We start from the raw sequence: 15,004 nt of genomic DNA on the forward strand, positions 1-15,004 counted from the left end.
TGTCAGGGTTGCTCAGTACGTTAAGTGTCTGCCTTCAGCTCAGGTCATGATTCCAGGATCCTGGTATGGAGTCCCATATCACAGGGAGTCTGCTTCTCCCTCTTCCTCTGCCCCTCCCTTCTGCTCGTGCGTGTGCTCTCTCTCAAAAATAAATATATAAAAGCTTTTTTAAAAAGCAGCATTTAACTATCCTGTATAACTCTAAGAATGAATCACCAATGAATACTTTTACCCTGCAACTGTTGATCCTGATTAACCAATAAAGTTTCTCATCTAGCCAAAAACAACACCCCCCCCAAAAAAAGAAGAAACAAGATTGAAAATAATATAAGCTTGTGATTGTAAGACAAGAAGGAATTCAAAATATATGAATATCTTGAATGTTAATACACAAAGATAATTAGAAGAGGCTACCTGAACCTACCCATACTATTGAATACCTCTTAAAAGTAACATAGCCCTGACTTCATGAGTATCTGAGAGCTTAGCCTGTTCCCAAGAAAGTACTTGAGCCATAATCTTTTATAGCAGAAAAGCAGAGAAATATACTTCAAAGTGGGTACCTATACTTCAATTTGCCAATAGGACTTTGCCTCAGTGACTATGTTATAATTTCTCAATTGAACTTTAAAAAATCAATTCTCATTTTTTGACATTGCTGAATGATTTAAAGATTGTAGAATGTGAATACTAATATATCTGAAATGTTTTTAAATAATCACCTTTTGGATAAAGGTAACAGCACATAGTCTTCTAAGGACTTGTTTTGGTTTCAATGCTTTGAAAAGAAAATATCATGGACCAGTAGGTCTTTCCACACCACTTTCTAAAGGTTCTTTGACTATGAAACTTTAGCCTGATAAGGCCTCGCACCTCTTCCTCATCAGTTTATTCTGCAACATGATGACAACATGGTTTCAAGGGTAATTTCCAATTACACCAGACCTGTAAACTGTGGGTCACTGAGATTATACAAAATTGGATTTGGCTTCCTTTTAAATTTCACATTCATCACATAATCGGGATATGAAGCATCCCACAGAGAGGAGGTGGCATTCAAAGGAACGAGCAGAACGTGTTTAAATAATACACACTACCAAATTTTACAGTCCTTTTATATTCAAATGATATTATGCACACTGTCACATTAAATTGAAAACATTTTCGATCTAAAAACATACTGTTGAAACAAATGACATAGTGAGAAACAAGACCAAAATCTATTTTTATAAAATATAGTCTATAATTTCAGATATAAAAATGCTACATACAACCATATTTAGATATCTTCTAAATTATAATCTGAGATTTATCTTTTTTAAAGTTATCTCTGATGAATTTCAAATTTATTATTTTTACAGAGTTTAAATCTCTATATTGAATCTTTAGGTTTCTTTTTAAAACTGGAACTGAACAAAAATATAATTCTAAAATAAGATTCCTGACTTCAAAGAACTGTGTCTTCAGATAACCTTTCTTCTTACTTAAATCATTAGGACCAACTTCCTTTAAATTATACTTCCTTTATTTGACTGACCTCTAAGTAGAAAACTTCATGATTTGGACTTCAGTTGGATTTTCTTCTGGTTTTTGGATTTCTTTATGCTATTTTGACATCACTATTATATTTTATCATACCTTCTCCCAAAACAAGTTGCTCATTATGTGCTGCTCTCAAGTATGTTATTGAAATATAACCTAAAGGAAGAAATTAAGCTTCTTGCTTCCATTTCCCTTAAGCATCAGTGATCATTTCAATCATAACAATTGCCAGATTTGTACTTTTTATTCTGGATTCTTAATTATATAGGACAATTGAGGGTAATTCAAAAGTGTTTCAGAATCATCTATTGCCAAGATTCTGGGAAATGTCTTTTGCAAAACAGAATGTTAATGCTCTGAGGACTCTATTATATCTGCATCAACATGTCCTGTGCACTTTTATGGAATGAGAAGGTAAAGGGCTCATCATAATTAGTATTGTAATGCCACTATGTGCAGACACTCTGTCAATCAAAAAATATTGAGAACCAATTTTGTTTTAATTTTTAGTTACATATATTTGTATATTGTTAATTCCTAAAGATAACTAGTAAAAACTCAATATGATCAGTTTGATATATATTTAAGTGTATGGTCTTGTATAGATCTTGTGAAAGTATTGCAGGCCATGAATGTCTGCATCTGAATGATGAGAGGAAATGTTTCTTAAGAATTGTCTAAAATGAGCAACAATTCAATAGATGCTTCTTAAACAGCTCTTTATTTTAAACTGAACTGTTGTGGGGAGCTATAAATAAGATTAACTTTTGGTCTGTTTCATAAAATAGCAAGTTTTATCGTGTTATCATGCTTAATATTTTAAAAACTCTTGATCTTACCTCATCTGCAATGACATATTTTGGTATATTAATTTCTTTCTGGCTAAATAAGTAATAATCAATTGTAATGTCCAGCATGTGCATGCATGCACACACACACACAAAGATGACAAAAAAGTAAAAAGGCCTAATAAAGAGCTTATTAATAAACTTCATTACAGAGAGGTGGCCAAGAAGGAAAGCCATGACTCTTTTTTCTATTTTATAAAACAGAGCACAAGTAATATTTTGCAAGGCTATGAATTTTTTTTCCATTTGTACCATTTTTTTGGTAAAGTAGGACTTACTTTCCTTCTTTCTTCTTCTTATTTTTTAATTTTTTTTTTGCATAAGCATCTACAAACTCTAAAGATAGGCAAATAAGAACTATGAGACCAGTGAATTACTTTTAGATACTTCTGCTATGCTAATCAGGTGAGAGAAATCTGGGTTTCATATTAGGAGCCCTTCTAAATGGTTTAATTCCTTTACAGCTACCATTAGCTGTCAGCTTCACCGTGGATATTGTCCATGTGCACTTTGAGGTAGTCATTCCTTGTAAACTTCTTATGGCAAAACTGGCATTCTGCCAGTGGACGATTGGGATTGTGAGTCATCTTGTGTCGGATCAACATTTTCTTTAGGCTAAAAGCCAAGTCACACACCTAGAAAAGATCCAAAGATACCAATTATATTATACTGAAAAATCTGAAGATATGCCAATTTATCATTTATACAATATACATTATGCATATTCCTATTATGGAATAGGAATTCTTAGTATGACATACTATTCCTAGACATACTATTCCTAGTATGTCTTGATGGGCATAAGAGCAAAAATTGCTTGAAATAAATGGAATTTAACATCCCAACTAAAGGGTAAAGAAAATTAATTATAGTTACCAAAAGCCGCTTGCATTTAATGCGTGTGTCCTTTATACCGTAACCACTCTGTCTTCCCCTCCACTACTGTATTTAAACATGTCTAGAGAAACAACTCTTGGGAAACAATATCTTTCTTCATGATGGAGTGTACTGACATTTTCATATTAAAACTCTTAAAAAAAATCCCTAGATGGCACAGGGGCAGCTGTACTTATGACATAAATAGCACAAGACACATCTCACCAGTGATCCCTTCAATTTTGTCCATTTTGTGATGTAAAAAATAAAACCATGCTTTAAGCATCCTAGGTGAAGTTTTATACCCACAATTCCAATTCTTTATGTCTTATTATATTCACTCAATTTACTAAGGCATCAAATTGTGATTCATAAAAGCTCAGATACATCGCCACTGGCAACACAAACATGAACAGTCTAATAATTAAAAAATATTGGGCTGCCCAGCGTTGGCTCGTGGTTTAGCACCACCTTCGGCCCAGGGGTATCCTGGAGGACCCAGTTTCGGTCCCACGTCGGGCTCCCTGCATGAAAGCCTGCTTCTCCTCTGCTGTGTCTCTGCTCTCTCTCTCTCTCTCTCTGTATCTTCTGTATCTCTCATTAATTAATAAATAAAATCTTAAAAAATATATATTAAATTAACACAGAAGTTGTAAGGTCTTCCGTGCCTCAGTACCTTCCACTTCTTCATGATGTAGCTTCCTCTTAGTGATTCTTGGGGAAGCCTATATGATCTGTCTTCCAGAAGTCCTCTGTTAAAATGCTTTCATAGTAGGGGGGGATTTTTCTTTTTCTTTATTATACTTACCTTGAATATAATTAATTATTGGGTGATTTTTTTTTATGTCTGTCTCCTTTAATAATCTAAGAACATTAGGGAAGAGTAGTCATTCCATAAATAATCTATTGCCCTTAAAGAAGAAAGATAGATGTTTGATAGATAGGAAAAGTCCTGGAGCAATGTAGGTTTACCAAAGCATGTGAATCAACTACAGGCGAAATTGGAGATGGTACTATAAGAAGTTATTTCAAGTGAAACAAAAAACTTCTACCATTTTCCAATCGTTTTGTAAGTATAATTCAAATTTGGTACCATAAATAAACAAAGAATTATAATGTACCCCCTGTTTTCTTTTACCTGGAGCCTTCTCTAAACTTCATGTAATAAACAACTGATACTAAATTCTTCATTTGCCTCCCATTGAATGTAGATTCAAAATAAATTCCTTGCATGGCTGAAAGGCCCATCAATTTGCTAACTTCATCTGCCTCCCTTCTTTCTCACTATGCTCTGGCTCTACTTGCCTTCTTACCTCCCCTAATACTCAGGCTCCTTCCCACCTACAGATCTTGATTTATGCTGTTCCCTGAGCCTGGAATGTTCTCTTCTCCATGGCTGACTCCTTCTCATCTTTTAGGTTCCTTACAGCTACTTTTTCAGAGACTTCTACCTTAAGTATTCTTTTATGCCTCCCACCCCCTCCTTTTTTAAATTATTCATGGGCTGTATCATAAAATGCAATTAGGTATTTATTCAGGTTTATTTGTTCAATGTCTGTACCTCACTGGAATGTGACTTCCGTGAGCACAGAGGACATAGTGTCTTATTCACTGTCTCATTTCAGTGTTCAGCACAGGGACTAGGTCGAAGGGCTAATATCAGCTTTCATTATGTGCCAGGAACCATTCTTTGCAATTCACAAACATTAACTTGTGCAATCCTCACATCATCCTTTTAGGGGATACTAGTATTATGAACCCCATCTTACAGAAGGAAACTGACACATTGACATCAGTGTCTCAAGCAGGTTTCCCAAGGTCACAGAACTAAGTAGTGGTTTCCAGGACTTAAACCCACACAGTCTGGGTTCATAGTCTTTACGACCCCAAGGACAGACCATTATTAAAGACTCAAACTTCAAATAAAGAAAGATATGTGAGTTGACATTTGCCTGGCTGACACTGTTTTTAAGAAATAAAAACCTCTGAGAATATAAAGGAGGTTCTCAGTTCAGTTCACCAGTGCTGAACTCTCAAGTTCAAGTTCATTTACATGGTCACCATGGGGAAATCACAGCAGCAGCAAGCTGGAGAAATGAAAGGAAGTTGAGCAAAACGCTGAAGTCATTGACTTCATTGACAATGACACTGAATTAAGAAGTCGTAGAAGCTCCACATAGGAACTGGGATGAGAACAACCCAAAAGATTGTTGAATGAGGGTCAGGTAGAGGATTAAATGTCAGTAGAAGCAGCTGATGTCACATTTGTGAAAGTGACTACCTACACATCACATTTTCATGAACTTAAATGGAGCCTGCTTCTCCCTCTGCTTGTGTCTCTGCCTGTCTTTCTCTCTCATGAATAAGTAAATAAAATCTTAAAAAAAAAACAAAACTTAAATGTAGTCATTAAGAAACTTGAAACTAATGTTTTGCATAAATCAGTCAAATGCGAGGACATTCATGGTCATTTTAGAATTACTGGAGAACAAGAAAGAATTCAAAGAGTGCAACAGGGATGCTTCCTTTTCTTTCTTTCCACCTGAAGTTCTTAGCCAACCCTTCAACCTACTTCAAATTAGTATTAATTCACATGCCAAAGAATAGGAAAATATTTATTCTTTCTCTATGGCAGCAGTAAACTGATTTTATTTTAAAGTGAAGTGAAACAACACATTTAACAAAGAATCTTGAGAAATAACATTAGAATTCTACACAAAAATCTTCAGTTAATATTTATCAATCACATGCAATGTGCCTGTCACTTCAGTTAGCAACAGAACGACAAAGCATTCTGTCCTGCCCTGTGGAGTCCGGTACTAAAAAGAAATATTTTCAAAAAAATAAAAAAATAAAAAATAAAAAATAAAAAAATAAAAAGAAATATTTTCAATGCCATGAACATAATGCTAGGAGAAGGAACAGATGAGAATGCAATCAAGTCTTCCTGGATGTATGGGTGTTCTCATGTCATAAGGTGGGGAATGATATCCCATGGAGAGGGAAGAGAATGTGCAAAAGTACAGAGGTATGACAAGCAAGGCTCATGTGGGGAACTGAAAACAGTTTATAAAGGCTGAAGAAACAGATTATTAGAGCAACAAATTGAAATAAATTTAAATAAGGGAAATAACTTGAAAAAGAAGCTAAAATTGAAGCTAAACCCTGATGATCTCGGTAATCAGAAGAAGAAACTGGAAGCATCTTCTGCAAGTAGTGGGAATTAATTAAAGGATTCTAAGTAGAGGCTAAAGCTAAAATATCATTTAGTCAGCAAGCTGGAGAATATGAAACTGGAGTCAGCAAGGCCAATACAATTATTCCACTCCAAGCCAGAAATAATTTGAACATGAATTAAGATAGTGCTCATTGATTTATGCTTTTCAAAATATTCACTAAATGTTCTTATCTGCCAGGCAAGGTTCTAGACCTGGGGACACAGCAATTGACCATAAGAAAAAAACTGTTGTCACAGAGCTTATAATACAAGATAAATAATTAAACAAGCACATATGTGAGATTTCAGGTGGATATAAGTGCCATGAAGGAGAAGAAGAATATGGGGTGGGGGTTAAGAAAGTAATGGAAATAAGAAAGAGAAGAATTTGAGCAGAGAACTGAAATAAGTATAGGAGAAGGCCATAAAGGCACCTGTAAAGGGGGTCTCAGGCCAGGGAAGCTGCCAAAACAAAACAAAACAAAACAAACAAACAAAACCCCCTACTCATTGGAAATTACTTAGTGTATCTGAAAAACAGCAAGGAAGTGATATGGCCAGAGTGAGGTGGACATGGGTGGTGAAGTCACAACGGTTGGGATAGGAAGATGGGGGTGCAGATCTGTAGGGACTTTTAGACTGTGGTAAAACTTTGGTTTTCACTCTAAATGGGAGGAACAATCATTGGAGGGTTTAAGTAAATGAGTAAAATATAATCCATATACAACCTACACCTAAAACATATAAAATCTGACTCAGAGGTGGGCAGCTTAGGACAGACTGTGAGGAGCAATGGTAGAAGACGGATAAATTAAGAAACTACTACATTATTGCAGGACACTAAGCTGATTGCTGGGGAGATAGGAAAAGTGTTCAGATTCCCAGCTTATTTTAAATGTAGGGCCAATCAGATTTGCTACTGGATTGGATGTCAGAATGAGAAAAAGAAAGGAGTAAAGGTGGCAATGGAAATTTAGAGAGGAGGGACCCCTGGGTGGCTTAGCGGTTGAGCGCCTGCCTTTGGCTCAGGTTGTGATCCCGGAATCCGGGATCGAGTCCCACGCTGGGTTCCCTGCGAGGAGCCTGCTTCTCCCACTGCCTGTGTCTCTGCCTCTCTTTCTCTCTCAGTCTGTGTCTCTCATGAATAAGTAAATAAACCTTTATTCTCTTTTAAAGGAAATTTAGAGAGGATAATAAGTTTGGGAAATATACAGAATGAAGACTGTCAGGAATTACGGGGACTGAATGGGGGCTACTTGGCTTTGAATCCTAGAATCCTGACTTGGCCAGTTGTAAATGGTGGAGAAGAGGCAAGTCACTCAACTTCAGTGAGACTCAGTTGCTTCAGATAGGTGGAAACATCTGGATATCTCTGGGATGTAGTGAGGATCAGAGAAAATATATACAAACTGGATCACTAGATCTTTCCCACAACAGAAGCTCAACTAGATGATGCTGTTGGTCATGGCGTAAGGAAATTGTTTGGCATGTGGCTCAGAGCTTTAGTTTGGGTTATTTGGACATGGTGGAGCCCAGAGAGAGATGTATAGAGATCATGTTCAGTGACTGACAAGACTGGGGGAGATACTGATTTCAATCTAGAACACAGGAGAGATGTGTGACAGGCAGCCCAAAAAATCTGCCTCAAAAAAATTTCAGAAGAGAGATCTACGCAGGAGAAAGAGAGATCTGGAAGTCATCACCATAGGGATAAGAGCAAAGATATTTGAAGTTCAATAGCTATGGCATACTGGGGTAGCTGCATGGCATGGTCATCCCATGACCAGGCCTAAGGGCCTAGTGTTAATGAGTGAAGTGGCGTTTGAGCAAAATTGTAAAGAACCGAGATTAACATACATCAGTTTTTTCTTTACAATTTTGCTCATGCCACTCAAGTGCAACTCATATGTCATGTGTATGCATGTGTGTATGTGCATACGCGTGAGTGTTCGTATGTGTGTGTGTGTGTGTGTGTGTGTGTGTGTGTGTAAATGCCAGGCAGTGGGAACAAGGGATGCAGAGGAAGTAGTGTATGAAACCACACAGCACAAGGGACAGAGATGCAGATCAGCACCACTGCTTCAGGAAACTGACTCCTTCTCTGACCACTTACAAAAGACGATTGTCACCAAAGGCTCTACTCGTTGATCTCCGAAGAGAACCAAAATCCTTCATTGCTTGAACATTAGAAGCAGTAAGTGCCACAGGAGCTGACCTGGACCAGATCCAGACCTTATCTCAACTGAGTGCCCACAGACTGACTTTGAGTTTGGTTGGTTAACTTCCTGTATCCTTATGTTATCTTGTTTGTGGTGTGTTTGGCTTGTTTTCTGTCCTGCTTTGTGTGCTGTGTAAGAAGCCAATTTTAATCACATAGTAAATTGTCCCTGGATCTGGAATCCTGAACCTGCTTTATAATTGTGATTTAACTTGGCTTTATCAACAAGCACATGAGAAAATGCTCCACATCACTTGCCATCAGGCAAATACAAATCAAAACCAAAAAGAGATACCACCTCACACCAGTGAGAATGGGGAAAATTAACAAGGCAGGAAACCAAAAATGTTGGAGAGGATTCCCACCCTCTTACACTGTTGGTGGGAATGTGAACTGGTGCAGCCACTCTGAAAAACTGTGTGGAGGTTCCTCAAAGAGTTAAAAATAGATCTGCCCTACGACCCAGCAATTGCACTGCTGGGGATTTACCCCAAAGATAACAGATGCAATGAATGCTGGGACACCTGCACCCTGATGTTTATAGCAGCAATGTCCACAATAGCCAAACTGTGGAAGGAGCCTCCATGTCCATCGAAAGATGAATGGATAAAGAAGATGTGGTTTATGTATACAATGGAATATTACTCAGCCATTAGAAATGACAAATACACACCATTTGCTTTGACGTGGATAGAACTGGAGGGTATTATGCTGAGTGAAATAAGTCAATCGGAGAAGGACAAACAGTGTATGTTCTCATTCATTTGGGGAATATAAAAAATAGTGAAAGGGAATAAAGAGAAAGGAGAAAAAATGAGTGGGAAATATCAGAAAGGGAGACAGAACATGAGAGACTCCTAACTCTGGGAAACGAACTAGGGGTGGTGGGCACTTGATGGGATGAGCACTGGGTGTTATTCTGTATGTTGACAAATTGAACACCAATAAAAAATAAATTTATTAAAAAAATAACTTGGCTTTATGATTGAATAGAGCTGACACTGGAAGGACACACCTCCTGTTTGTGCCTTCATAGCATATTGATGGCAGCCAACAAATCAGATAACTTAGATGAAACAGACATGTTCTTAGAGGCACACAACCAAAACTGATTCAAGAAGAAATAGAAAAATCCAGAGACAGTAACAACTAAAGAGATTATGTCAAGGAAAAAACTTCCCAACAAAGAAAAGCCTGAAACCAGAGAGTTTCACTGATAAATTCCACCATTTAAAGATGAATTAACACTAATCCCCTCAAATTTTCCCAAAAAATAGAAGAGGAAACACTTCCTAACTTATTCTGTGAAGGCACCATTACATTAATACCAAAGCCAGACAAAAATATTATAAGAAAACTATAGGTCAATATTCCTTTTGAATACAGATGCAAAAATCTTCAAACAAACAAAAACAAAAACTTTTGTTCTAAAGGATATTAAAAGGATTATAAGTCATGACCAAATGATATTTATCCAGACTGCGATGGTAATTTCACATTATAAAATCAAACAATGTAATATACTGGAATAATAAAACAAAAGATAAAAAAAAAAGATCATCGCAGTTGATGAAGCAAAACCTTTGACAAAATTCAATACCCTGTTTTGATAAAAATACTCAGAAAACTAGGATAGAAGGGAACTTCCTTAACATAATAAAGGGTATTTATGAAAAACTCACACATAACATCACATCGAATGGTGAAAGATAGAAAAGTAATGCAAAGAATGGACCTCAACTTCATACTATACAAAAATTAACTTAAAGTAGGTCAAAGACCTAAATGTAAGAGTTAAAACTATCAAACTTAGAAAAAAACCATGAGAGTAAATCTTCATGACCTTAAAATTGGCAATTCTTAGATCTGACACCAAAAGTATGCTGAGAAAAAGAAAAAAAAAACCAGATAAATTGGATGTCAACATTGAAAAGTCTTTTTTTAAGATGTTATTTTTTAAAAATAATCTCTGCATCCAACATAGGTGCTCAAACTCACAACCCCCAGACCAAGAGTTTCATGTTCTACTGACTAAGCCAGCCAGGTGCCCTTAACATTGAAAAGGTTTGTGCATCAGAGGATATTATTTAAAAAGGGAAAAGACAACTTATGGAATGTAAGAAGATATTTGTATATCATATATCTGGTAAGAGTCTAGTATCTAGAATTAACAAAGTACTCTTAACATTCAATCATTTACAATAGCAATGAAACAAAAGACAAATATAACAACAACAAAACAAAAGACAAACAATGAAATTTTAAAATGGGAAGAGGTGTTGAACAGACATTTCTCCAGAGAAGATACAAATACCAACAAGCAAGTACATAGAAAGATGCTCAATATTATTAATCCTTTGGGAACTTTAAATCAAAACTACAAGGAGATATCATTTCACTCGCCCTAAGGTGACTATAATTTTAAAAAGCAGAAAATTACAAGTATTGACAAAGATGTGAAAAAACTGGCAGTTGCAGGCACTCCTGGCTGGAATATAAAATGGTGCAGCTATTATGAAAAATAGTAAAGCAATTCCTTGAAAAGTCATCACCATATGACACAAGCAATTCTACTCCTTGGGATATACCACAAAGAATGTAAAATAGTTACTTAAATAGTTGTATACACCTGTTAGTCTCAAAGCAATTCACAATAGCCAAAAGGGAGAAACAACCCAAATGTTCATCAATAATGAATAAACAAATTGTGGTATATCCATACAACAGAATATCATTTAGCCAAAGAGGAATGATGTATTGACACATGCTACAGTGTAGATAAACCTTAAAACCATTATGCTAAGGACCTAGTCACAAAGGTCACATATTGTATGATTCATTTACATGAAATATCCAGAATAGGTAAATCTGTAGAAATGAAAGATTAGTATTGTCAGGATCTGTGTAGAGTAGGGAATGATTCCTTAATTGGTATGGGATTTTATTTGGGAATATTAATGTCTGGACATGAGATAAAGGATATGGTTGCACATTGTTAATGTACTCCATGCCAATGAACTGTTCACTTTATTTTTTTAAGATTTTATTTATTTATTTGAGAGAGAGAGAGAGATAGAGAGAATGCACAGGCATGTGAGCACAACCATGCGGAGGGGCAGAGGGAGAAGCAGACTACTCTCTATGCAGGAGCCCAATGCAGGACTCAATCCCAGGACCCTGGCATCATGACCTGAGCCGAAGGCAGACCCTTAACTGACTGAGCCACCCAGGCGCCCCTGCATTGTTCACTTTACATTGATTGATTTTATGTTATGTGAATTTCATCTCAAAAAAAAAAAATCATTACCTTGGGAGTACGAAGAACACACATATTGGAGATGGACTGTAATAAAACACAGGGAGGGTGCAGGCTACGCACTGCTAGTGGGAGTAGAAACTGAGAGGAAGTAATGGAGTTTAATGCTATTTAGGAAGGAGAAATACTGGGAGTGGGTGAGAAAGGATGACTTCTATCCAGAATGAGTAGATTAAGAGCTTAAATTTTGGAACAAAGACGGCCAGTTCTCTACAGAGCAGGTTGCATTTCAGGGAGGTTTTGAAGGCATTAAATTTAAAGCTCTACTCAATGGACCAGTTTGAGCCATAGATAAGGATCAGAGAGTTCTGAAAATGTGATAGAAATAAATGAGATAGAAGTAAATAGAAAAAAACTGGGCAGCCTGGATGCCTCAGTGGTTTAAGCACGGCCATCAGACCAGGGTGTGATCCTGGGGTCTCAGGATCCAGTCCCACATCAGGCTCCCTGCATGGAGCCTGCTTCTCTCTCTGCTGTGTCTCTACCTTTCTCTCTCTCTCTCTCTTTCTCTTTCTCTCTCTGTCTCTCATGAATAAATAAATAAAATATTAAAAAAAAAAAGGAAAAAATCATGCCTGTAACATTAGAGGTTTTTTCAGGATTTTTTTTGTTTTAGTTTTTGTTTTTTTAAAAATAACATTATGGTCCACTTTAGCTTAGGAAGCAGTCAACAAAAATATTTAGCATAAATGAAAGTTGAGTTGAATGTGATGGTAGGAAGGTGTCCATACACAGTTCATATTATTTTCTATCTCCCGTCAGTTATTTGTGTAGCTGTACAATTAAGTGATCTAAACAGGTTCTGTCTATAATAAAAAAATGTTTCCAATAAAAGCACCAATGAATTAAACCAACAAATTATTAAGCTGGGGCTGTACCTCCAGTTCAGGATAGAGCTCTACATGTGTACATTTCTTTCTCCACAAGTACTTCTTGCCTTAAAGAAGTTCACTGTTCATATAGGTATTTTTATGAGTAGGCTCACTGGGAGTACATTGTTGCCTTAACCTTACCACCAAAGTTTCATGGAAGGACAAGGAAAACATCTCGTGTATGTGAGTTTCCTTTCATGTGGATTGCTTACCCCATACCTTTTCCGTTGGGATATGCCAATGGGACTAAGTACTGAGTTTCCCTCTACATTTTAAAGAGAATTCTATACTATGCAATTTCACACACTACAACTTTAATGTTTCTTCTTCTGCTGAACTACATTAATACTCTTTTTGCTATTTTTGTGTTAGAAATAATGTTTTCCCTAAAGCTGTGTCAATCTTCTGTCAACTGTCAATCTTACACAGAATTGTGACACTGTTCATTGAGAAACCAATTCTTTCCTTAATTAATTAACACTCAGATTGATTTTACTGACAGTGGTTGTATTTTTCCTTTCATAAATAGTGTAAACTATGTTGATAATTTCATTTCAATTCAAATGTCACAAGCAGAAAATCTAAACAATTAGCAATATTTTTTAAACAAAGGAGTTTGTTTATGTTTTAGAAATTCATGGTTAGGCTATAACAAAATAAATAATAGCTCTGATCAGTTACATCTCTCGTTTAGCTGTCATTAACCTGTCAAAGATTTGGGTAGACACATGAAAGCTGCCTTGAGTCATCATGCACTTACACCTTGTGAGAACATCACAATTACATTAAAAAAGGTTGCAAGCATGCCTTAAAAAAAATCAGTTTATTTGCTGCAGTAAACTAGGATGAACAGAATTATTACAAAGTGGTTACATGGATTACACAATCAAAAGATATAAGCAGCACAAGGCATTAATAGAATGACCAGCACTGCAAAACACACACACATTCATATATATACACATAGTTGCACAGACCCAGACACACAAGCTACACACACATCTGTTACTGGAAGGCACTGGGGAAAGAAAAGAGAAACCAAACTCACATCACACTGAAAAGGTTTTTCTCCAGTATGCGTCCTCTTGTGCTCATCCAGGCCTCGCTTCTGGCTGAAGGCTTTGCTGCACTCGGAGCACTTGTATGGCTTCTCCTGCAGTCAACGAAAAGAGATCGTCATGAATCTGGGTGAACTTAGAGCCCTCCTCACTAAGGTATACGCGTGGGGATATTTTACCGAGCTTCTGTAGGGTGCTGCAGCAAATCCAGAGCAGTGCCATGAGTTATTTTATTTTAATTTTTCAGGAGAAACAGCAACACTCGGTGTCCGCCTGACAAACTGAACTACTTGCTCATGGTAGTTCATAGTTCCAACATGTACTGTAGTTCTCTTATTTTTTATTTTATTTTTATTTGTTGATTTGAGAGAGACCGAGACAGAGAGAGAGCAAGAGAGTGGGAGAGTATAAGCAGGAGGAAAAGCAGAGGGAGAGGGAAAAGCAGGCTACCCGCAGAGCAGGGAGCCTGATTTGGGGCTCCATCTCAAAACCCTGGGATACTGACTGAGCCAAAGGCAGACACCTAACCTGTTGGGCACGTAACCAGGCACCCTTGCAGTTCTTTTAACTAAATCATACCTTTGCAAAGCTAGGTTGTGAATGACTGACATGATCTAACTACTAAAAGAACTGAACTCTAGGTTTTCTTTTGGTCTTGGTGGGCCACAAAAATTTACTGACAGTAAGGGCATCATGGACCAAGAGAGTTTGGGATCCCTGATCTAGATGGTGCAAACTGCTTACTATCTCAGAGAACGAAAACTTCAGAACAACATTTCCATTAGATATTGGGGATATGTATAAAAAGCAATACAGCTCAACTGTGATTTAAGTATTTTCATCTCTATTGCCCAATCTTTCTTTCCTATGTAGAATGTTCTTTTCTAAAATCTAAGCTACTTTCTTAAATGAAGCATATTCATAAATTGTTTGTCACAGACTCTTAAGGAAAAAGAAAAAATTCCTACAGGAAGAAAAACTGTCCACATTCCCTAGCCACCTTTGATACTAGGTACTTACATTACCATCCTTTTCACTTGGAAAGCATTGCAAAATA

The 15,004-nt window shown here is 36.7% G+C and overlaps 1 protein-coding gene across 5 annotated transcripts in view; it reads right to left on the reverse strand.

The window, feature by feature from the left end:
- Positions 1–528: 528 nt before the first annotated feature.
- Positions 529–15,004, reverse strand: part of PRDM5 (PR/SET domain 5) — a 201,097-nt gene continuing 186,621 nt past the window's right edge. For 3 of the 5 annotated variants that reach the window (XM_055317113.1, XM_055317114.1, XM_055317110.1), the window contains 2 exons: positions 13,938–14,042; positions 529–3,025 (listed from right to left, as the gene is read on the reverse strand). In XM_055317113.1, coding sequence (XP_055173088.1) covers positions 2,861–3,025; positions 13,938–14,042 — 270 coding nt within the window. In that variant the 3' untranslated portion in view covers positions 529–2,860. Of the gene's footprint in view, positions 3,026–13,937; positions 14,043–15,004 lie in introns of those variants that run through there. The other 2 variants (XM_055317112.1, XM_055317115.1) reach the window with 2 other exon arrangements.

Source organism: Nyctereutes procyonoides, unplaced genomic scaffold (genome assembly GCF_905146905.1).
Source record: "Nyctereutes procyonoides isolate TBG_1078 unplaced genomic scaffold, NYPRO_anot_genome, whole genome shotgun sequence".
NCBI lineage: Eukaryota > Metazoa > Chordata > Mammalia > Carnivora > Canidae > Nyctereutes > Nyctereutes procyonoides.